The 24,876-nt window shown below is 53.6% G+C and overlaps 1 protein-coding gene and 1 long non-coding RNA gene across 2 annotated transcripts in view; both read left to right on the top strand.

The window, feature by feature from the left end:
• Window positions 1–377: 377 nt before the first annotated feature.
• Window positions 378–1,871, top strand: LOC129586468 (astacin-like). Its single transcript, XM_055479730.1, has 4 exons — window positions 378–477; window positions 541–741; window positions 923–1,049; window positions 1,245–1,871. The coding sequence occupies exons 1-4, from the start codon at window positions 378–380 to the stop codon at window positions 1,591–1,593; spliced, it is 777 nt and encodes a 258-aa protein (XP_055335705.1). The 3' UTR covers window positions 1,594–1,871.
• Window positions 1,872–2,039: 168 nt separating this feature from the next.
• LOC129586638 (uncharacterized) overlaps window positions 2,040–24,876 on the top strand; it is a 31,607-nt gene continuing 8,770 nt past the window's right edge. The window contains exons 1-2 of the long non-coding RNA XR_008690162.1: window positions 2,040–2,347; window positions 2,406–2,582. This is a non-coding gene — a long non-coding RNA (uncharacterized LOC129586638). The remainder of the gene's footprint in view (window positions 2,348–2,405; window positions 2,583–24,876) is intronic.

The following is a 24,876-nucleotide window of genomic DNA, read 5'->3' on the forward strand; positions in this document are numbered from 1 at the left end:
AACCTTGTGAAGCAGGGAGAAGCTGTCAAAATTACGAGTACATGGACGCAGTTAGAGAGAGCACGCAGATTTATCAGAATACTTTAGACTTCAGATGACACCTGCGTGATACAACCAATATACCGTAGCGGTTGGGATCAGATAGTGGTTGTTTTCTGGACTCACTCAATACTGCCAGGACACACAGTCATAGTGCAGTTGTTTGTCGTCTGACCGGTTTAACCAAAATCAAATAATTACTCTACTACTCGTGTCCAGCAGCTGTACTTATATTGACCTAAGCTCCCAGCATCTTATTGTCCGTTCAACCATATTTATGTTAATTGGGTAACTTCAGCAGCAGTATTTTTGTTGCGAGTGAAACTGCGACCACCGCAATGTTCAGCACGAATGTTCTACGACTGGTGTTCAGTGCTCTGCTTATTGCGCATTGCCTGTTACATTTGAAACAGATTAACTGCGCAGAATTACCATCAGGTTGGCAGCACTCTTCGAATGGCATTACCCAACAATTTCGAATATGACATGTTCTCGGCGCAGAATGGCGACATCGAATTCACCCATCGGTCAGCGAATCGGAAGAAGCACTGACCAGAGCCGATATTATCTGGGAAGATGCAGCCACACCGGGATACCCGATGTTGGCCGCAGAGGAACCGGGAAGCGGTCACATTGTGTCGGGTAGCAATTACTGGCCTAACAGCGGACAGTGCATTCCATATCGTCTACACCCGGCATTCGGTACAGTAACTGTTTTTGACCAATATTTAATGCAGCAGTGTACCAATATTCAATTTACTTAGTGTAGTGCATTCTTATTTCCCACTTTTTCGCTTATATAAATCATGGAATTATTATTTTAGTGAAACTATTAGCAGTTGTTTCGTGAAATTATGTGGTTCAATTAGGTAAATATTTACAGACGAAGAAACCAAGCAGCGTATCCGTAACGCCATGAACACCATCGAGCGACGCACAGATCACTGCTTGTCTTTCAAGATCCAAACGGAGGAAACCGAATACATATCTATCGTTCCCGCTGGGCGAGGGTCAGTAAAGCTTCATTTACGGCGACTCTTTATTGCAGCCGGTTGAAAACTATAGATTGCATCAGGTCAGCAGTGCTCACAGAAATCATTGCACCTCGATAATTGATTGCATGTTCTTTAACAGTCGTGCTAAAAATAAAAAACTATAGTCAGTAAGAGACGTGATAATCTATTGTGTTTGATTGTAACTTGTAGGTGCATGTCGCACGTCGGTATAATACCTGGACGAACAACGGAAATCCGACTGGGAAGCGGCTGTATGAAAGACGGAATCATTCTGCACGAACTTCTGCATGCGCTCGGCTTCTACCACGAACAGAACCGACCTGACCGTGATGAGTTCGTCCAAGTATTCACCGAAAACATTCAGCCCAACATGTACGAACTGAACTACGGTATCTTGCCACATATGCCCACCCACGGTCTCCAGTACGACTACGAATCCATTCTGCACCATGCAGCGTGGAATTTCGCCAAGAGCCGCGACAAACCGGCCATCATTCCCAAGATTCGTTCGCCCGTGAGAATGGGTCAGCGCAAATAGCTGAGCGCCCTGGATGTCGCGAAGCTACAGAAGGCTTACGGTTGTATCGATGACAACTTTGAAAGAGTGGAGCGGAGATCGCAGTTGCACTGCGACGGGAACAGCAACACTGGAAACCAGGCTACCAGACAACAATTGTTAGTGATAGCGCAAATACTGTTTCGACAACTACGGCGGCAACCGCTGCAACTTCGAAGAAAAGTCCAGCGACGATACATTTCTCAGACCTAATGTGGACGATGATGGAAATGTCCGACACCGGTGTCAACAATATCCAAGTCTTAGACGGTCGTCTCCATCTCCGTCTGACGAAACGCAACAATTTCTTTGCAACAACGCAACAACAATACAGCCAAATGGACCCTCATCCGCGTATTGGTATTCAGTTTTCGCGGTGGGGTAACGCCGATGCTCCGATTGCTAGTTACGGGGTCACCAGTCGGCGTCTGCCAGCGCCCTTTTCAAGCGGTGCGGATAAGCAGCACGCTTTCTCGTTTTTCCTTGTTGCGACGTACACAACCTAGACATACGAATGGAAGCCGGGGAACGTGACGTTTTCATCGCAGCACAATCATCAGAGTAGCCACCGGGATTTATTGTTTAAGATATGGAGTTATACCGGGAATGCGCAGAGTATTCCACAGAAAACGCAACCTGTAACGATGAGTTTATGCGTTTATGTATAAAGATAACGAAGCGGGCGATATGGAGGATGTGGAAATTGTGGTGCATTTGTTTCGGTTTTTTCCCGAATGTAAGTACGAACACATTCGTTTACGTACTGAAAGCTTGAGTCTGAGTTTTGGTTTTAGTTCGCAGGTACGTTGTACAAAGTGGGACGCCGTAGCCAGAATTGCTCAGAAGAAGGGGATAAACGGGCAGCAGCTCGTTGTGGTTAATAATATTGAAAATCCTGAGATGATTTATCCTGGACAAAATTTGATCGTGCAGTTATAACAATTGCTCCTACACGCCACGCGAGAACGAAGGTGGGCTCGGAATTAACTTCCTTTTGGCAATTACTGTATACCGAACATGGCCGGAAATGGCCCCAAGCCATCACAAAAACAACAAAAAAACAGGAAAAAAATTTTTACACAGCAAGTGACACATGTCAGCGTTCAACATTTCCCAATTTACACCAGTTCACACCAGACTTGGGCCACCGTTTTGGTGGAGTGGGAAAAATCCCACCTTTTCCGCCCACCTCCACCTTTTTTGGAGGGCGGAGGTGGGTGGAAAGTTTGAAGGTGGTGGGCGGTGGCGGGGTGGAAAATACGAGCGCGGGCGGAGGTGGGAAAAATTCAAAAGTGGGAGGATAACGGGCCCCGCCAAATCAAATTATATTGTTTTTCAGCCACAACTCGGGAAAAAAATTCCGCGCTCCGCGCGGTTTTGATGACATCAGTGTCACTTTGGTGACCTGAGCACGCGAAAAATTAAATAATTTTTTTATCACGTGATTTCTGTACTATTTTTGAAGTGCAACACGAGCCAAACACGCAATAAAAACTGACGAAATTTTTTTAAAGCCAGTGGGCGGGCGGGTGGACAGTGGAAGCATTTATCGTTGGCGGGCGGAGGTGGGCCATTTTTTTAGCGTGGTGGGGTGGGGTGGAGCGGAAAATTTGTGGGGTTAGGTGGGGTGGGTGGAAGGTGGAAAACGCAAAGGTGGCCCAAGTCTGGTTCACACACACACATAACTGTAACAGAGGGACCACTTAAAAGGGGGGCGTGTCGCGTGTCGCAATACCCAGATTCCTGCGTCCCTCTGAATCTAACCCATTTAACTGGCCTTTTTCTTGCTGGTGAAAAATAATTCTGCTGCAAAAATTTTAACGGTTGTTGATTAAATCGTGCATCCAAATTTTGTTCGTAAACATACAGCAATTAGTCTAAAAAAGAAAATAAGGTTGCTGCGAAAAACGCTCTAAATGAAACTACAGCAAATAAGTATTATTTTCTGAATGCGTTCCCGTTGGAGAATTAAGTTTCCGTTGGAGAATATTCAGTTCGTGGCTGACTGGTTGCTGGTCCGGCGGGGGCGAACGCAGACCACAGTAAAGTATAGATAAAAGAAAACGGCAGGAAGCACAAGCGTCTTCTGAAGCGTACAAGTATGATCAAAACGTAAATGCTTATTTGCATTATGTTTTTAACCCGTATTATTGCAAAATGTTAGAACAATAAATTTGGAATAGTTCTGCCATCGGCCCAGCAGTAGTGAGCGGCGTCACCTGGTCGTATCCCGCAAGAGGTACGGATGCGCTCCGATGATTGCATTTTAGCCGGTTGACGATGCCATAAACAGTGCATAATGCGAGCATTCTGTATTCAGGCATGTCAGAGACCGCACACTCGAGGCGGTAGACACCTCTTGTGGCTTTGCTCTGTCGCCCGCCCGCGCACGGCTACTCCATTCGTGCCGCGCTATTACGCTGCTCACTCAGCGTATACTTTGTCTACGCTGACCAATCAGCGCATTTCTGCACTCTTGGGGGCGTAGCCCAGCGCCTACGAGCGATACCATGCTTTACGGCATCAGCTGTTGCATACCTGCAGCACGCTGCATCATTACATTTTTACTGACTTGCGCGCTCGCAGCTACTTTTCACAGCATACGCCGCATTGGCATTTCTGTGTTTGTTTGTGGTTGCTTTATTGTTATCACAATAAAGGGATATTTGCCCCATATTTTTGCTCTGCTTCCGTGTCCCATCTGACATGGTAGCAGTATCGTTCGGTTTTCTTTCCTGGAACCTCTGATCCCAGTGAAGGCACCATATCGGTCGAACTACGCTGATCGCCTATAAGTAGGCCAGCCATCCCGCGACCATCATCTCCTGCATCATACAGGTTTCATTGGAAACCTGCAGCGCGACGGATTATTCATACGGGTCAGGTTCATAAGTGGACCTCCCGCAGCTTTGGCTCCCCGCGCAAAAACTGCGTTGGGTACGATCCTGCTGACCAAATAAGCGCCCTACCGGGTCGCGTTCATACGGGTCAGGCTCATAAGTGGGCCTCCCGCAGCTTTGGCTCCCGACGCAAAAACTGCGTTCGGTACGGTCCTGTCACACCATTACGCCCTATCGGGTGCGCTTGGCCCTCACGGAAGAAGGGGTGAAGTGGAACGACGGAGCAGCATTGTCTGGAGCGAATAACCGCCGGTAAGACCTGCTGTGACGCGTAGGGTTTCTCGGAGAACTTTCGGAAATTTCGTGGTTTTTCGTAGAACCTTAACTTTAAAATTCGATAACTTTTGAACCTTACATCCGATCAGCCTAAAGATAGCTTTTTTGGATTCCTCGTAAAATTCTGTCCTAGAAAAATAGAACAGAACTCTCGAGAAAATTTTCTTTGATTTTTACCGAATTATCGGCGAAAAATAATCGCCATTTTGTCCAGCCGGAATTTTCGCGAAAAAGTCGCGTGACGTCAGCGTGGTTATTTTCCATAAAATTCTGACCAATCAGAACACGTGGGAAACTTCCCTGTGTTATAACAGTCGTAGTGACTCATACTTTTTTGCATTTTTGCTCACGGCACGCTACTCGTGACGTAGAGCTTTTTGCAAGACCATTTTGTACGTGACGTCACACTGGTCAGTAACGTAACATAGGGCCATAGGAAGCTAACGCTAAACCTGAGCTCTAGCGTACCTGACCAGCACCGACAGCGACCCAACCCGTTCCGGTCCGGACCATAACCAAAGAAACCTTCTAAGTCCCAATACCATGGGCCAAACTGAAAGCGCCTTGGCCAAGGTGATGCCATACACCAGCCATGAGCAACTCCAACGGAGATTGCTCAGTCCTATGGACGGGCGCCAGCCAAACGAATACACTAGGCCTCTCGGAAAGAACTACGCCACGCGCCAACCAACGGGGCCCTACGGGCTCCGTAGCGCCAGGCAAACCAGTTCCGACCCAGAAGAGCCAAACTCGGCCGGCTCAACGAGTTCGGTCGAGGCCAAAGCCAGGCGGGACAAACAAATCCTGCCAGTCGACTTGGAGACAAGCGACGAAAGCTTGGACGCCACCCGGGACGACACATTCCAGGAGGCATCCGATGAGTTGTCCGAGGCTAACCAGCCTCAGGACAGCCAACCTGGCGCCGATGGGACGGCCCAGGCCAACAGTGTCCCTCGGGACTTGGCACAACAACCGGCCATACCTGGTCCGGGCCAAGTCCAACTTGAGGCGCCAACGGCGGCCACAAGTGAGGAAAGACACGCACCGATGGACCAGGGCCAAACAACTTGGCCCGGTCCAACCTTGACGTCCAGGATCTGATAACAAGTCCAACCCTACCAGGTTCGGACCAGATCCAACCTGAGGCACCAACGGTGGCCAAAGGTGGACGCAAGGCCAAGGGCCAAGCCAAAAAGGCTGGTCCAAAGGCAGACGACCAGGGCCAACAGCCCATGAGTCAGTCGCCCATCATGTTCGACATCGATGGCTCTACACAAACAACGCCATCGCCGACCAATGACGTCATCGGCGCGTCTGGCCCGTCCAAACCGGACCAAGAGCCATTTGTGGACCTGGCACAATTAAACAGGGCCACAGCCAGGATGGACCTTAATCAGCCCACCTGGGACACACACAGCGCCAGCGTCAGCCCGCCAAAGCTGATCCAGGCAACCCGGCCCGAGGAGATCGACGAAGTCGACCAACTTCGGACCACAGTACGGGACCTGACTAAACAGCTGGCGGACATTGCAGAAGCAGCCCTGTCATCCGAACGTTGGATGCAGGACGAGATCTGCAAACACAAGGACCTCTCGTCCAAATCGGACGCAGAGGCTAAACGTGTCTCGGCCATACTGGCCCAGACCCAACTTGAGCTAACTCAGCTCAAGTTGTCACCATGTCCCAATGCTGAGCGAGACCAGCTCAACAGGACAATCCACAGCCTAGAAATGGCTGTGGCGGGACTTGAAGCATTGCTCACCTCTACGAGGACTGAGCTGGCCAAAGCCAAGGACGACTTGACTGCGGCCCGGACCACCATTGACGAAACCGATTCTGAGGCGGACCGCCTTCAGAATGATAATGATCGTCTAACCGACGACATGGCCAACCTGCAGGACGAAATCAACCGCCTGCGGAACGGCTATAATCTTCTTTATGAGAGCCACCAAAATCTCATGAAGACGATTCAGCAAGGAGGACTGATGAGCCAAACGGTTCAACAGAAGGAGGCACAAAACGTGCAACTCCAACAACAGATTGTTGCCCTCCAGAGCCAGCTCAATACCGAAGCGACCATTCGGGCACAACTTGAGCAAAATAGCACCATTGGACATCAAAACTTTGTCCAACTGGAGCAGGCCTTCGCCCAAGCCAAACAGGTGATCCAGGGCCAACAGGACCGGATCATTACATTGGAGGCCAACAACGCCGGCCTGGTCAAAGATTACCAAGCGGCCACCCAACGTATCACCGAACTCAACGAGGACCTGGAAAGGCTAAGCACGGAGAACGCCTGCTTAGATGCGGAAAAATCACATCTCGAGAACTTACACTCTGAGATGTCCGCGGAACCACCGTCCTACCATACCTTTCCGGACTCGGATACACAACGTCGACAAGAAAAAGTCGACGAGGCTTTGCGGCAGGGCCAACGCTTCTACCGAGAGCCAGTGTATCACCAGCAAAACTATAATGTTAACATGGCTGTGGAAGGACCATCGGTTGGACAACCCCCAACGGGGCCAACCATACCTGCGCCTCCCAGCCCGGTGGACCGAGGAACATCAACGGCGACAGTAACGCTGCCGCCACCACCAATCCCGGTCACCACATCAGCCACTATTGGTCCAACGACCATAGTGACACCTGCAACGCAGACTCATCCGTCTGCGTCAAGCGGGCTAGCCTTTGACCCAAGCCAGGCGATACCCAGCCACAACTACTTTGGGTCAAGGCCACAATATCCGTCCTTGTATCCATCGATATTCCCGAACATGGACTTCAACTTTAGTCCACATCCGGCCACAAGCCAGGCTCAGACCAGCGGCATGGATCCGAACCGGACCAGCCTGCCGAGCCCAATGTTCGGACCATCGGCCACACAAGGACAGATGGGAGGCCAAAGTGGTACACCAACGGTGCAACCACCATTAGTAGGCCAACTAAGCCTATTTGGCCCTCCTATCTCGGCGGCAGCCCAAACGGGCCAAGCTCAGCCACAGACGGGTCAAAATGTGCCCCAGGGCCAAACCATGCCCCAACCATTAGGCGGACCGCCAACAGCGGCCACGCTACCAGGACCAGCAGCCCAACCAGGCCAGGGCCAGAATGCGCCCATGTTGGTCCAGCTCCCGAATGGAGCATATGCATGGATGTCCTCTAACGGAGCCATCCAGATCATACCGGGACAGCCAATGTTGGCTCAACCCCAGCAGGTGCCGCAGATACCACTGCAACAGCCAACACCTGCCCCGTCGCCACCGGCCAGTCCTACTCTCTCAACCAGAGAACAAATAAGGGAAATGGCCCAGGAGATGGGAAAAGCTACCGCCAAGGCTCAAGTCCGCACCGCGTTGCCAAAATTTGATGGCAACAAAACCATGGTGAAAGGATGGCTCGCTCAGGTCCGACGGATCTGCAAGCAGTCGTCCGATCTGAACAAACCAGATCCGGACTTTATGAGCCGAATTTACATGGCCCTATCGGACCCTGTAAAGGAATGGTACACTGGCCAAGCCAATCGTGAAGACGAGGACGGCTGGCCAGTGGAGGAGTGGCTCCAAAAATTTGCCACTCGATATGGAGATGACAATCAGCAGGCAACTGCCATGGGAGAAATTACCCATCGGTACTATCAACACTTGACCGAAACCCCTGAGCAGTACTATGACGCCATGCTGACTCTCCAGACGCGCGCAGGCCTGGACGACACAATGACCCTTCACTTCTTGCGAGAGAATGTGAAAGAGCCAGAACTGCGCCGCGCTCTGGATATCCGGATACCAAAGTCACCGGCAGAATTCCGGGACTATGTCCGGCAGTATACAATGGGAAAGCCGGAGTACGAAGGGAAGGCAGGCCGCGGATACCCAACAATCCGAACGGCCATACAAACGCCACCAGCCCAAGTCGTACCACAACAACCGGCACTTTATCCCCCGCAGGCTACACAAGCCCAAATCGAGGCAACATATGCCGCCATCGCGGCCTTGAACTTAGCCTCCCCACAACGTGGACCCACACCGCCCAACGGCGGTAGTGGCGGCTATGGCCAGGCCCGAAACCAGGGCAACTTTGGCTACAGCCAGGGCAACAGCGGCGGAGGACCAAAGGGCAAGTTCTCCAAGGGCCAGAACGCCAGCTTTAGCGGAAGCCAAGGCGGCAATAGCCCTGGGGGACAAAACCGAAGCCCAGGAGGCCAGAGTGGCCAACGCCAGACTCTGAGCCCCGAAGAGGCCCGCAGACAAGAGGACGTGTACATCGACCGAGTCGAGCGCATGTTCGAACGATGGGCCAAAGATGGAAACATCACCTGTAGCCACTGCCTGTGGGGAAACCACGCAACTGATGGCTGTGGCTACGCAAACAGGCCATACGGCGAAAATCCAAACCGGAAGTGGTATTTGGATTGGCGGAGCCGTTACACAAAGGGCTACCCTACCGGGTCAGCCAACCCTAACCGCTTCGGCCTAGTGCCACCCAAACAACCCAGACCACAACGTGGTAATGGGGGGAATGGCAGCCGAAGACAGTCCACCGGCTCAGGAAATGGGTCTGGTGGCGGCAACCGGCAGAATGGTCCAAAGCAGGGATACCAGACGCCAGCCAATGAAAGGCCAGCGCTACCACCCATACCGGACCAGCTGGTAAAGCCAAACGGCGGAGGCGGCCCTAATCGGGCCAGCCCAACCGCGGGAAACGCTTAAGGTCGGGGAGTATCGGCAACTCACCTGACCTACGACCGGAACCTAAACCGCCGGACATAACCCCTGTACAGTTACTAACCCACATGGATCCCAAACTAACCCACATGGCTCAACAGCCTACTAAGGGATCCAGGCTTTGCGCCAAACCAGCGTCTAAGCCACCTGGCTCTAAAAGTGATGCCAGGCCGACAGTCGCACTGCAGGCGACCAAGTCGATTTTCGGAGCCTCAACTAACCCCGAGGCCAACCGATCACCAAAACTCGGAGCCGCAGCTATTGCTAAGGCCAACCGATCACGTGGCAAAGCGAGACGTCGCACCACGAATATGACGTACCCTAAATCGGCGTCAGACACATCCTCCGACAGCGCAACGGAAGGATGGTCCGTACAAGATACGGACAGTGAGGTCGGATCCTTAAAAGATTGGACAGCCGAACCCCTTGAGGCGTCAAGTCCCCGTACCTGCTGGCCCCAGACCGGTGGACGACCCCTCGGCACCACACCAACGGTGCGAACCATAAACAGCTCACGGACTTTCCTGAACACCAAAAATATGTTTTCGACCCTACGGGTAGCGGAAACATCACCGCAGGAAGAGTCTGTCCAACAGGAGCCTTCAGCACCTAAGTATGCTCCTGACGATCCAGGACCAGTGTCGCTAATCCCCATTGTACCGGTGATGCGGGAAGTGACAGTTGGCCTCGACGAGAATCGCAAACCGAAAACCGTTAGAGCATGGACACACAAAGTCCAAATTGGACCAGTCCACACGCTCGCTATGCTGGACACTGGAGCGGAGACATCCCTCATCAGCCAGCAATTTTGCACCGCCAATGGCATCAAAACAGAGCCATTAGAACGGAACACCAAAATCCTTGGTGTTGGCGGCCAAACCGCCTTTGTGGTCTCCCACTGCTGCACCGTACCGGTGACATTGCAGGGATACAAGAGCCACCATACGTTCTTCGTCCAACCGACGTTAACGGACGTGCACGTATTACTTGGCTGTGACTATCTCCACTCCAAGTTTACATTCATCCTTAAGCCAAACGAAGAAATCGTTTGGGACGCGGTAAAGTCTATCCCGATACCAGAGGCACCGGGACCCGATGATGAAGTGAGAGTTAATCGGCTTGATCACCCGAAAAGTTCTCCTTCTACCTGCTGGGAATGCCTGGACACCATTGAAAGCCTCATATGGGAGCTGCGCGTCCATAACGCAATCGAGCGTTACATGACCCGATTTCGTGCAGGCATACTTAAGCCAAATCACGGGATAGTAAAGACTATCTCGATACCAGAGGCACCGGGCCAACGGCCGGTGCCTGACAGAGAAATTAAAGAGAAATTGGTCCAGCGATACAAGACTTGGTTTACGGGAGTAAGAAACTTCCTGGAATACCGCGCTGACCGACTCTTTGCCCTAGAAGAGGGCTGGCTACAAGAAAAAGGCGCACCACTACCGTGGCCGCAGTTAGCCGACCAATATGGACCATTCGCCCAAGAACTGGACGATTTGGTCCAAGAAGGAGCTTTGTGGGAGGACGAACGTCTAGCCCTCGTGTGGGAATACAGGGAGTACCACATGGAAGCCCCGAGGGCACTCCAAACGATGTGCTCGGATCTCTTCCAAGAGATTATAACACTTCGAAGACAGGTGGCCCAACATTCGGACGTAACCGTCACTATTTGGCCAAAGTATGACCTGAGCCTGACTAACGTCAGGACCATACCGGAACCATTGCCAGAAGCAGCACCGCACATGGCGACAAAAGTGCGCTTCAATGATGGCCCACACCCAGAACAGGGAGGCCATCGAAGGGACACCAGCCAGAACGAGCAGGACCCTTCATCAGAGGAAGTCCAACTGACTTGTCCTCTATGTGGAGACGGCGTTGAAGCGGTAATACGGGCCATACAAACCCGTTCGACTCAACGGTGGGCAGGAGGCCGACCAGCCTCACCACTCCCTAACGGGAGCCGTCCAACCACTTTGGCGGAACCGGACGAACCTGAGAAGCAGGCAATCGCAACCGGGACGCCAGAGATCCAAACAGTGGATCTCACAGCCAAACCGGCACTAACAGTGACCGGCGGCGAGCCAACCTCTAACGAGGACAATGGCCAGCCAAAACCTGAGCAGGACGATAAACCCGAGTCTACCGACTCGGACGTCCAAAGCTCAAGTGACTCACCGGATACGGACTCCGACAACCAATCGTCGGAGGAGTCAAGTGATGACGAAGAGGACACAGAAATTCTCCAACTCCGAGCCGAGGCACCGGTAATCCGCAAACTGCGGACCGAACGTCCAATGGACTGCCTTAAGGAGGAGAGAGAAGTTGTCTTCGTCCACCAGCGGTACACTTTACCAGCATACTCAACCTGCTGGATCAAGGTCCGGTCCTATCGGACTATGGACCCGGGACGGCCAATCCACTTTAAGTCGCTGAGACGACCACACCGCTTGGTCTTACCGATCGAAGCGGAGGTCCAAACTCGACATGGCGAACATGCGTGGATTCAGGTCCAAAACAAGTCCCTGAGAGACCAAATCCTCCGTAAAGGTGCAAAGATTGGCCATATGTACTACAGTGACATATACGAGCCAGACATCAAGGAGGATGGAGTAGATGGGTCCATTCCCAATGCCGACGCCTTACCATGGACAAAAGTGGCAGGGAATAATCCAAACCGGTACCGCACCATTAATGACCATGCTATGGTCCGGGCAACTGCAAAAGTGGAACTCCCACCGGAGTCCATAACCCCGGTCCAAGTTAGCATCGACTTTCCCGTCGACCCGAGACAGAAACTTATGTACCTCGGAAGCCAAGACACCAAACGGAGTCTGGCCATGCTCGACGGACCAGTCCAGCATAATGGCACTAGTTTCACCATACTGGTGTCAAACTACTCCAAAGAGCCCCATATACTCCGGAAAGGAGTCAACATGGGCCAAGTGGAGCCATACGAGGAAATCTCGGATGAAGATTACGCCAAAATCAATTCCCTCCAAACCGGAGAGGAAGATCCAGAAGTGGAGCGCGAAATACGCGCCCACATCGCCAATGCACATTTTGGCGACCACCTGACCGAGGAGCAGATTGCTCTACTCCGTCAGGACTTATGGGAACTCAGGGCCATATTCCCGACGTCCAAAAAGCCATATGGCGACGTCAAAGGAGTGACCCACGCCATAGAAGTTGGCGACGCTGCACCAATCAAAATGAACCCAACCAGAACGAGTTGGAAGGGACGAGAGTTCATAAACAAGCACGTCCAGGAAATGCTGGACCAAGGCGTGATTGAACCGTCCATGGCAGCGTGGAGTTTCCCAGTGGTCCTCGCTTCAAAGAAAAACGGCGACGGGACCATGGGCACCCGGTTTTGCATAAACTACATAAAGCTGAACTCGGTGACCAAAAAGAATAATTACCCATTGCCCAATCCAGACGAACTTCTGGATCAATGTGCAGGCAACGCTTATTACGGCAAGGTAGATTGTCAGTCCGGATTCTGGCAAATCCCTATGGACCCAGCGTCCATGGACTACACTACCTTCGTGACTCCAGAAGGGATGTTCCGGTTCAAACGAATGCCGTTTGGCGTCTGCAATGGGCCAGCCACATTCCAAATGACAATGGACAAGATTATGGCGCCGGCCCGCAAACAAGGCGGCGTCTTCGCATACATCGACGACGTGATATTCTTCGGCAAAACATTCGAGGAATTTAGGAAAGCGTTCAGAAATACGCTCCTTTGCCTCAGAGACGCCGGATTCACGATAAAACCGTCGAAGTGCGAATTCGGAATGGAAAAACTCCAATTCCTTGGACACATCCTCAGCAAGGACGGTGTCCATACTGATCCCGAGAAGGTAGCGGCCATCGCCGAGAAACTACCGCCCAAGACCGAGCGTCAACTTCGCTCGTTCCTTGGACTCGCCAACTATTACCGGAAGTTCATTCAGGGCTACGCCCAGAAAACTTCCAAAATGTACGAACTCCTGCGGAAGGAAAGTTCGGTCAAGAACGACTGGACTGACGCCCACACCGCCGAGTTCAATGAAATTAAGAAGGCTCTAACGGAAGCCCCAATATTGGCCAAATTCGATGCGACCAAACAGACCACCATCGAATGCGATGCAAGTGGTGCTGGCATCGGAGCCATACTCAGCCAGGACTCAAGGCCAATCGCCTACGCAAGCCGTGGTCCTACATGGCGCTGAGAAGAACTACGGCGTGACCGAATGGGAATGCTTAGCCGTAGTATGGGCCGTCCAAAAGTTCAAGCACTATATCGACCACGGACCATTCACCGTTCGGACGGACCATAGAGCCCTAACGAATCTGCTCAGATGCGAGTCTAACCGGCCCGGCATCAATCCTCGTCTTACTCGATGGGCCCTCGCCTTACAGGGACGGGACATCACCATCGAGTACAAACCAGGCACATTCTGTGACAATGCCGACGCATTGTCCAGATGGCCACTCGAACGGGACGATGACAAAGGTCCACATGAAGAGTTGGACCAAGTCCCAAACTTCGAGGATTATAAGGACGAGATTCCAGCACGCATCATAAAGGTGCGCAGGCTGCAAGTCACGGATGAGGACCCCGCAACTGAATGGGACAAGCCTCTCCTTCCTGATTGTAATGCAATCAGTGACTGGAATGAGTTCAGCACGGCGGACATAAGGGTGATTAATGTACCGGCACCCACACCGGGAGAGCCAGAGCCCGAGGTCCCACCGTGTCCAGAAAAAGTCATGGACCGCACCGCGCAAGAACTGCGACGGATGCAGCACCGTGATCCAACTCTGGCCAAGAAAATCCATGAGTTGGAACATCAAAGCGAAATGGACAAGAGGTCCAAATTACCTGAACATTACCAGATGGACAAAGGTGTGCTCTACCGACTCACCGAAATCAATGCGAAACTCGAAAGGAGATTCGTTGTCCCTCTGTTTATGCGGAAAAACATTATCCAGTCCCTCCACGACGGAAAAACAGGGAACCACTTTGGATACCGCAAGACCATTGAAGCAGCCAAACTCCGGTACTACTGGGACCGCATGAGCTGCGACATACACGACTACATCGACCGATGTCAGACGTGTATTTTCGGCAAAGTACCGCGGCGAGCTACCTACGGTAAGCTGCAGCCGACCGAAGCTGTTGCACCTTGGTACCGCGTCTTTGCTGACTTCAAAGGACCTTTACCGGTGACTCAAACCAAGAAGTACCGGTACATCGCTGTGGTGGTCGACCAAATGACGAAATTCACCATAGCCCGGCCGACCAAGACAAACTCGGCCAAGGAATTCGAGAAGTTCTTTGTCGAAGAAGTCGTACTAAAGTACGGCATGCCACATACAATGCACTCCGACCGGGGCACGCATTTTACGGCAAAATCCTTCGCCAAAGTGGCGAAAATCTTCGGCATTGAGCAGACCTTCGGATCCGCTTATCATCCAGAGGGCCAAGGCCAAGTCGAACGCCAGATGCAGACCATCTGGGACGGAATTCGAAACTTTGGCGGCGCCGGCGACGAACATCGTTGGCACCGGGCCCTACCATACGTGATTTCCGGCATGAACCGTGCTGCTCACGCAACCACCGGATTCTCGCCATACCACATGCTGTATGGACGAGAAATGACCATACCGCAAGACGTCCTCGCTGGGACCAACGTCCCAGAAACATTTACGACTAACGAACGTTACGTCAAGAGGATGCAGCAGCGCCTGAACCGGGCGCATGAAATCGCGAAAACGCGGATCGAAGAAGGATTCCTCAGGGACGCGGCCATCTACAACAAAAAGAAGTCGCAGGCCGAGTTCAAAAAGCGGGACTTGGTCACCCTGAAGAATATGATAGACGGCCCGACAAATCCAAACAAGTTTGAAGGCGTCTACATCGTCATCGGCATACCCAAGCCGAACACTTACTGGATCCGAGAGCGGGACACTGGTGTGGAACACACCGTATGTGTCGATCGCCTAAAGCCATACCTTAATCCGGACGGCCCAACTCGCAGAATCACTCGCTCAACTAAAAAGAAGGGCGGCGACGCCGAACCGGAAGGTACAGAGTCGAGAAGGTGCAAAGACCAAACAGAGCCGGAACATAATGCAGAGCTCCCACATGCCCAGAGTAAACTGGAGAAATTGCTGGGAAAGCAGAGGCCTGGAAAGGGCCCGTCCAAGAAACTTGTGGCGGAACAGCAAAAGACTTTGCAAATCCCCGGCTACGGTCCACCTGCCTCAAAGACATCAGACCCAGAGCCACCAATAAAGCGTGGCCCAGGCCGACCTCGAAAGGCCAAACCGGATTTCGAGACACCGGCGCTTCAAAAGCTTCAAAACCAGCCGTTAGCCGTCATTGACCCAACTTTGGCCCCAGCGGAACCTGAAAAAGGGACACCCGCCACGGACAAGCCAGTGGTGACCGAAGAGCCAAAAGTGGCTCCGGCGCCTAAGGAGAAGCCCAAAAGACCAAAGACGCCTAAAAAGCCTAAGGCAACCCTTACGGCCCAGCAAGTCCTAGAAGAGGACGTAGTTGCTGATGATGAGGCGGATAAAGACTTGCTCACCCGTATAACCACGGGACGGGAAAAATCTGAGAAAGTCTCAAAGGGCAAAAAGCAGAAGTCCAATACGGTCCTACCGGACGTATCGGACAAGTCCAGTACAGTCCCACCGGATGTACTGGACAAGACGGTCAATAAGGCTGGACAGAATGACCTTAAATAATATCTGACATGGTAGACTTAAAATTAGTCTAACTAATCTTGAAATCTCACGATCGGCACCGTGAGCTGCTACCGAAACTAACCTTAAATTAACTAACCTAAATCGACTAATCTAACCTAAGACCAGTAGCTTAAAAATAGCTTAATCTGGTCCAATAACAGATATTTGTCATGGTAGCTTAGAAGTAGCTAGCCGTACATGGAACTAACAAGTAGGTAGGAGTCTAACACCGCGTGATTCGTCTCATGACAGCGCCCCATTCAACGATGGAAGGACGCCGACGTACTGACCGCTCAGATGACTCCGACCGAAGCAACCGTACACACCCATATTCACGACCGGAATCCCGGTCGGGCGGATCCTCCACTCGGTCGTCTAACCGGCTTCCGAGTGTCCAGGTACCCAATATCCGAGCTAACTTAACTGCTGAGCAGCTGGCAACTATGTCAGTCGGCCCCAATCCCCGGGCTGACACACCGCTACCGCGGGTCCAGCCTCTGCCACCTCGAGCCATTCCGCCACAACTCTGGCCGCCAGGGACATTCTCTGACGTCACTGGACTCTTGGTGAACGCAGCAGTAGCTGGCAGCCAGCCAAGCTCTACGTCGGGCCAAACGGTCCGTCGTTATCCTCACGGCCGTACTGGCCCACCTCAACCAATCCTGTATGGTGGCCTACCGACCACTTCGGCAAATCAGCCGGTTTTCACAACTGCGGCAGTCGGGCCAACGGTCACGACTACGCCGGTCCATACTGGACCGCGGCCACAGTTTACTCCGCCGCCATACTACAATCCACATTATGGATATCCACCATATCCTGCGCCTGGACCTTCAAACCAGCCGCAGCCAGATCCAAACCAATGGCGATACCCACCACCGTGGATGTATCCGCCAGGACCTTATGGATATCCACCGCCTTATGGCGGATATGGAGCATACGGCCAACCGCCGTATAGCCCACCATCAGCGGCACAACCTGACCCTACGGGCCAGGCGCCGTCTGACTCGTCCATAGAACCTCCACGAGTGGGACCGGAGGCGTACCACACTCCAGCGCCACCGGAACCCCAGCCAAGCACATCACGGCCCGACGGGTTACGTGATTACCCATTACGGGTATTCGTGGACGGACGATTAACGGTCTACAACCGGCCAGAAGAGGTTCCACCAGAATTGGCGGCCCAACTTGGCCTAGCCGAATTGGAACCAGCGGCACAGCCAACACCGAATCCAGTGTCGGCTGTCCCATCAACCTGTGTCATATCTGACATGGTCGAACCCATATCATCGCCAATGCCAGACGATGATGAAGATGAAGGGGACGTCCAGGCGGACCCAACCACTCCACCAATGAGGATTGAATCCCCTACAGAACTTTTGGCCGACGGCCGGACTCCACTCTACCAACTTCAGGACAATCTGAAGGAAGTAGAGAACGCCATCCAAGAATTGGAGGCCATGATTCGAGAATTGGACAGGCGCAGCCCTCACTACCGTGAGACGGCCCGGCGCATCATTCTCGATCAAGATGAATTCCGGCGACTCGCACATGATCTTAGCGAGGAAATTGCGACCCGCCAGGCTCAGAACGAGATATTCCCTTTGCATGACCAAACCGGTCAGGCATTGCTGGCGGCATCTCGCAGGCTGAGGGACCAGCTGGAACAATATCGGACGGAAAGACAGCTGAGGACCGAAGGATCCGCAGCACCAACGCGTCCGCCACCAGCACCATCAGCCCCACCGCCCCCATTGAACCCAACAGTCGTAGTTACCACTACGACAGGAGGACCTTCCGCGCCACCAGTGGCCCAGCCTACGTCTACCGACGAGGCTATGTTAACGGCCACTGGATTGGAACCGCGAGAACCAGCTTCTTCTCCGTACGACCTGAGGGCTTATCCAGACATACCGCCTCTGGAACGCGAACTTCACGCGGCGGAACTCCTAGAGGAGGCAATCCGCAAAGCCATCAGCAGCCTAAAAGGCACCGATGTCGCAACCATACGGAGAAAAGTCGCGTTGGACTTGGAATTCCAGCGCGTCCTGGAATACATAACCAGGATCCGACGGGCCATGCTGCGGTTTATGGACAAGCCATTAAACACGGCTAATGACGCGCCAACATTGCGCGACTTCCGTAACCGGCAATACCAGCTTGGCCTGATAGATGAAGCACTTAGGCGCGTGTTACCCAAACCCCGACCGGGGCAGCCAACACGCGTCGGACAAACTGGACTCCTGACGCCAACGCAATCCTCAACACGCCAACCGGCGGAAGAATTGAGGATGCGCGTCTCGAGAATTATGAGGATCTCGGCCGAACGATTTGCGGCCGGACCGGCACTTAGTCGACCAGCCAGCCCGTCGGGCACAGAAACCGACAGCGACATCGAATGGTTCGACATGCCAGATCCAATTCCAGTACCAGGGCTGACGGCCCCACCTGACCATTCAGTCGCGCCAGGACGACAGGTCCAACCTAGACCAGGCTCGCTGGCGCCGCCACCAGAAATTGCGGAACGGTTGGCACTCATTGGGAGGGCCATCGTCACCCCATTCAGACCGGCTTACACGGATGACTTTCCAGTGTTCAACCAGCCGGATAACATCAATCGACCGGCCCCTCGAACCACTCAACCGGCCCCTCGAACCAATCAACCGCCCCAGCGTACTATACGCCAACAATGGGACGAAGACCAGGCAGCAGCGGACCAACGGTTGCGCGATGCTGATACTGAGCCTGTTATCATGACGGCAGCTCAAATACTGAGCCAAAGGCACTTGATACAAGATGCTGAAGATGTTTATCGCCGTCTGTATGACAGGATAAGAGACCTTAGACCGTTCGACCCAGAAACGGTCAGGTTGACCCAACAGCAGCAAAGCTTATCCCAACGGGTGGCTCTGCTCAGGGAACTTACTCCGAACAGTACGATGCCTACCGGCCAATCGTTAACTGTTTTGGACCACACCACAAGATGGATCCGGGAATTTATCGAAGATTACTGGAAGGTCCAACGACCTGGCCCGTCAACGACGGCACGCCCCAGTGACTTCGATCCAGTGAACGAATGGCGACCATCACCAGTGCCGGCGCCAGCACCTTTGGCCCTCACATATGAATCAGTCGCCCCACCATCAGTTGGACAGCCAATTCCAACTGAGTTGGTCCAGGCCCTAACGGTGCCTGGCCCAACATCAAGCCAATCAGTGGACGCTGCCATACCCGCCACAGCGGACAGCAGCATAGAAGTCCCCCAGCAGGACGTCGAAATGGACGTGAGCCTGCCCGACAATACCCTTGAGCTTTTATCGCAAAAGCCGATTGAAACTGAGTCGACACCAGTCCAACTGGCTGGTGAACCGACAAGTCCAATGACTGTTGATGCGCCAACGGCGTCATCACAGCCCACACTGAAGCCAATCGAAGGCGACACATCAAGTGGTACGCTCATTGTCCGATCAACGGACAGGAAATCGACAGGAGGAAGGCCAGAACCAGCCACTCCTGCCACAACGAGCGGTCCACAGTCGCCCAGGTTCAAGAAGAAGAAGAGGACTCCCCCAGAAGCAGAAGAGCCTCCTTCGCAGCGGTCACTCCCACCTTGGGGAGGACCGCGGGAAAACCTGGAACTTAACCGTCCAACCAGGTCCACCCTACCAGCGTGGAGTGGCCCGCCAGCGGACTTAGACGTTCCTGGCCCTACCAGGCCTGGCCCGTCAATCCTTAAACCGAAGAAGGCGGAACCACCGACTCTGACACTTCGTGGTCTGACGACCAAGAAGAAGAAGTCGCCGCCAAAGAACTTTCCTGGCAAGGGACATGTGCTTTCACCACCGGAAGCGCCGAAGATCCCGTCAGGAACAATTCAGCCATTGCGGGACGAACCTCCAACGAGGCATCGTATCCGATTGACTCAAACAGAGTCATGGGATGACCCGCATAACCGGGCTGTTAGCGAGATCATAGAAGTTGATCTTCGCTTAAATCTGACCGAAGAGGACATGCGCCAGCGCCTACGCGCCGGCGATCCGGCATTAACGGACCATGAGATTGACCGCATCAACCGAGGCTGTCAGTTGTTGGTCCAGGAGCGCACAATCCTCATCAGAAAACTGATGGCCATGCGGAGCAAAAGCCAGGCCCTTCGCCAACGCAAGCTGCCTAGCGAAATCATTGAGCATGCCATCTACATACGAGGTCCACACATTGACCCAAGAGCATGGACCGTTGAACCACGCCCAAGACCAGGCCAGCCAGTGGAAGACCAACTCCCACCGGAAGAGGCAGAAAGTGAGGACGAACGTCCTCAGATGCCAGCGGCCTTCTGGGGCGTCATGTCCAGTGAAGAGTCGGAGAACGAATCGGACTTGGACGAAAATGTCCAAAGGGCGCTATATGAGACCAGTCAGGTCCGGCCACCTTCAACGAAGGAATCGCCACGCCGTAGCCGATCTCCATCCAAAAGGACTTCTCCTGGACGCGCCACATCAACTCCGGCGCGAATGCCCAGCATGCCGGCCATCGAACCGGCGCCCGCCAGGTTCACACCGAGCCGGCCAGGCAAGTCCCCGACCAAAGAGAGGATGGACACCACACCTCCTCAGCAGCAAACCATGACCATTACTGTGGAACGAATCGCAGCACCTACGGTGTCTGCAGGTTCATCACTTGAGCCAGTAACGGTCACGGTTAGGACCCCTGCACCAGAGGCCGCAGAATCGGCCAGACTGACGGTGCAGATAACCCCGGCTATCTCGGACCAAGAAGTGGAAGCCGACGCGGCCTTAATGCCTATGAGTGCTCTCACTCCTATCGAGCAGAGACACTTACTGATTCACGCTGACCATAATGAGCGCCGGCAATATCCATTCCTGCTCACAAAGAGACAGGAGGCCAAGGAGCAGAATCGTACGGAAGAGTACGATATGATCACGGAAATGCTCCGGTCCTTGGTCCTACGGATGATAGACGATTACCGGCGCCGCAGCAACCAAAATGCCTTCCCTCCACCGGGGGAAGACCTAAGAATGGCCGAAGCCCTGTCGTCAAACGCCCCACCAACCGTGGTACCGCCAAAGACACAGGCACCTGCAGCTTCTGAGCCAATGGATACTTCCCCGTCCGGACCTGTGCCTGTACAGCCAGACACGATCCGACAGGAGGAGCCACCGAAGGCCACTTCGTCGGCGCAAGATTCGACAGGCCAAAGCCAGTCCGGAACAGGGCCAACGGCCGCTGCTCCGATAATACTGACGAACATGCCTGCCAGCGTCGATGATATACCTTTTGGCCGTCCAATAACATTCCCCATAACCGGGACACTGGATAACTTGGCACTTGGCATGGGTGTCATCCACTCAGCTAACTCCCAACGGAGTAAGCAGCCAAGGAAAGCCAAGAACCCAGAGAGGGCCAAACCACCCTCTCGTCCAACTTCTCCACAACCGAGGGCCAAACCAGCCACTCGACCAAATTCCCCTCAACCGAGCGGAAGTCAGGCGGCCACACCCCGGCCAACGGCTAATCCAGAGGCCGAAAGGAACCGCCAAAAGAAGCAAGCGGCCAAAGATAAGAAAAAAGAGGCCAAGATCGCCCAGCTAGAGAAACGGCTGTCAGGCGATGAAGATGTCCAAGTCCTATCGGACAGTCCAGATAAACCAGCGGAGCCCACACCAGATCGCTCACGGCGGGACGAGGAGCACGAACCACACTTCAGGGCAGAACCAGCCTCAGAAGAAGTGATGCTTCCCTCGCCCTGGGACGACGAGGCCGAGCTACCACAACCTGGACCGGAAGCCACACATATAGAGATCCCAGCGGATCACTATATACGATTAACCGTGGCAGCCGCCAGGGCCATGAGGCGCGCAACAGGACGAGACATGTACCAATGCCTCGTCTGCGTTCTCAGAGCTCGCCTGAAATATTCAGAGGAATACCAAGGCCTACCGCCGGCGGACCGTGTACTAACGGCACCCTTTATGCGGCGGATGGTATCTCGCATTCTGGACATGGGACTTCTGGTCCGCACACACCGTGATTGGACCAGCCTGATGGAATTGCACGTGCCCCATCGGCCAGCGGGACTTTCCCGTACCAGGGACCTCCCTTTCCATCAGATATGCAGGACCATCGCTTACCTGCACAATCCAAGAGGTTCCAACCTGACCGACATCGCCAGGACACTCAACGCTCTCTACTACTATGGAGAGGAGAACCTGGACAAGCTCACTACCAGCTTGGCTGATGAGCTAATCGCGCTGGTCAGGGAAGGAACTTTGGAGACGACCAATGCACACCGGGCGGAGCCAATTCGCTTCACCATTCCGGGATTTATCCCACAGAAGACCCAACGGTCTCTGTACGTGTCACATGACGTTGACACAAAATGGGATCCGGACCGAAAGAAAGCGGTTGGACCGCCAAAGGACAAGCTGACCGGCAGAGCCAAGCAGGCTTACTTGATCTCCCAAGAGGCCAAACTGCCTGGTCCAAAGAACTTGCCGGCCGAAAAGCCTCCTCGACCATCGGTCACAAGGAGAGAAAGGGTCGCACGGCAAGAAGCTGAAGAAGAGAGGCGCGAGGCCGGAATCCGGCCCGTGCCAAGGGACACCGTGTCACTGCCAAACGCAGCTGGCCAGTCCAGACCTCCTTCACCAGCCCCATCAGCCACGTCTACAAAGAGTCGAAAGACTACGGCCAAAAAGGCCACGGCCACAAAGAAGGGCGGGGATAAAGGATACCCGCCACTGGGGCAAGATGTATCGGACTCTGAGGACTCCAAACCGGAGGACTCAGAGGAGGAACAAGAAGAGGAACCGGACCAGGACCAAACCATGGAATCCCAAAGGTCCGACTCAGATGACGATGATGACCAGAGCCCTGGCAAACTGACCATGGACGTCCCACCGGACCATGATATGGAAATCCCACCCGGTGACGAAAACCGGCCACCCAACGGTGACCAGGACATGGAGGACCAGGGCAGCGCAGAAAACGCTGGTCAAGACCAAAGCGGCGCAGAAGGCGCCGATCGGGAAAGTCAGGCCAGCATAGAAGACGCTGAGCCAAGTGGCAGCGGCGCACAGCCCTACCGGGACAGAGTGCGAGACTCCACCTCACCAGAATCAAATGACGGTGAGATCCATTGGACTTTACCCGACCCATGCCCGGCCAAACCGCGCATCGATTATGTGCCGCCACCGAGAACCTTGGTGGCGAGGAAATGGCCCGGCAGAGATCCTTCAAAGAAGCCGAAGATCTCCAATACGGACGAGACGTGGGCGTACATCAAGGCGGCCTTAAAGGCGTTGTCCCAAACGGGTACAACCCTTGCTACAGGAGGCTTGGCCTTCCAACTTATCCAGAAATGGAATGGCCCACCAGTCACAAAGTCCAAGGTGATGAAATACATCCGAATGGCCTACGAACAAGGAGCCGTTCTCCGGACCCATCTGCCTAACATGCAGATGTTTTACACGTTCCCACCGGAAAGACGTGATGATGCGCCTCAAGGCTACTGGGAATGGCGAAATGCCATCTTGGCGGTACTAACCACCACGCAACATCCCTTGGGCCTGACAAGAGGCGAAATGACCAACCAACTCCTTGGACGATACAACGTCCAAATCTCGACGTACGATCCCCAGCTGAGTGACGGGAATGAATATCCCTCTAGTCGCCCTAACGGGTTGTACTATCTCAGCGAGGACGTACGATACGTCGTCAAGAAGATGCTACGCGAAGGCTGGCTCGAACAGACCGTTGACGAGCCAGAAGCGCAGCAACGGTACCGGATGAAAAATAACCCACCGGACCGGTATGGCCCTCGTCCCACTGAATCCGCCTCCTTGGCCTCAACCAAGCCCAAGAAGAAGCGGCGCACTTACCACCAGTGACCTAGGCGTAGAATTCGCATAGGGTCTAGGGGGTGATCCCGATATAATTCACCGGGCAAGAAAAGCCTAGTTAACAAATCACATGTAAAACATAGGGACGTAAACATAGGGCGTAATTATCATAGGGACCTGTCATAAAAAGCGGACTTAACCTTATTCTGCAAGTTTCATTTCTGTTACCACAGAGAATGGGACTTACACCGCAGCAGAAATATGAACCGCGATGCTCGGACTGCAGACGCAACAGCGGCGATAACTTGACTTATCCTCACCGCCGGGACAATTCCTCACGGAGTTGTTCCCCTGCGCATACCACCTGCGACCGGGCTTTCGCGACGAGAATGACCGAGCCTACTGCTTCTACTTGGAAGTGGTGAGAGGCAACTTTGACGCGTACTGCCACATGACCAGCCGCGATGGAAGCCACTTGTTTCCCCTACTGAGGGACCATGAGCAGATAGAGATCTACGATCTCTATATGCAACGCAGTGGCGCCCGACAACCTGGCTGGAGCAGCACCGGAACTCCGATTCCTCCACTCAGCCAATCGGCCAGAGACAAAAAGGAGGAACGTGACCGAGAACGTCGAGCTCGTCACACGGGCTCCGACCAGTCCTCAGGGCGTGGCCCAACGGCCGCCCCGAGCAATTACGCACACCAGTCACATCCACAGCGGCCAGCATCAGGCTCTCGTTCCCACGGATACGAGTTGCC

The sequence above is a fragment of the Paramacrobiotus metropolitanus genome, unplaced genomic scaffold, assembly GCF_019649055.1.
Source record: "Paramacrobiotus metropolitanus isolate TYO unplaced genomic scaffold, Prichtersi_v1.0 Parri_scaffold0000021, whole genome shotgun sequence".
NCBI classification, from domain to species: Eukaryota; Metazoa; Tardigrada; class Eutardigrada; order Parachela; family Macrobiotidae; genus Paramacrobiotus; species Paramacrobiotus metropolitanus.

Bases quoted from the DNA above. Each gene is read 5' to 3' on its own strand.
- LOC129586468 (XM_055479730.1), top strand. From the start codon at position 378: ATGTTCAGCACGAATGTTCTACGACTGGTGTTCAGTGCTCTGCTTATT. The intron at 742-922 runs GTACAGTAACTG...AAATATTTACAG, and splicing joins TCGTCTACACCCGGCATTCG to ACGAAGAAACCAAGCAGCGT. The intron at 1,050-1,244 runs GTCAGTAAAGCT...TGTAACTTGTAG, and splicing joins ATCGTTCCCGCTGGGCGAGG to GTGCATGTCGCACGTCGGTA.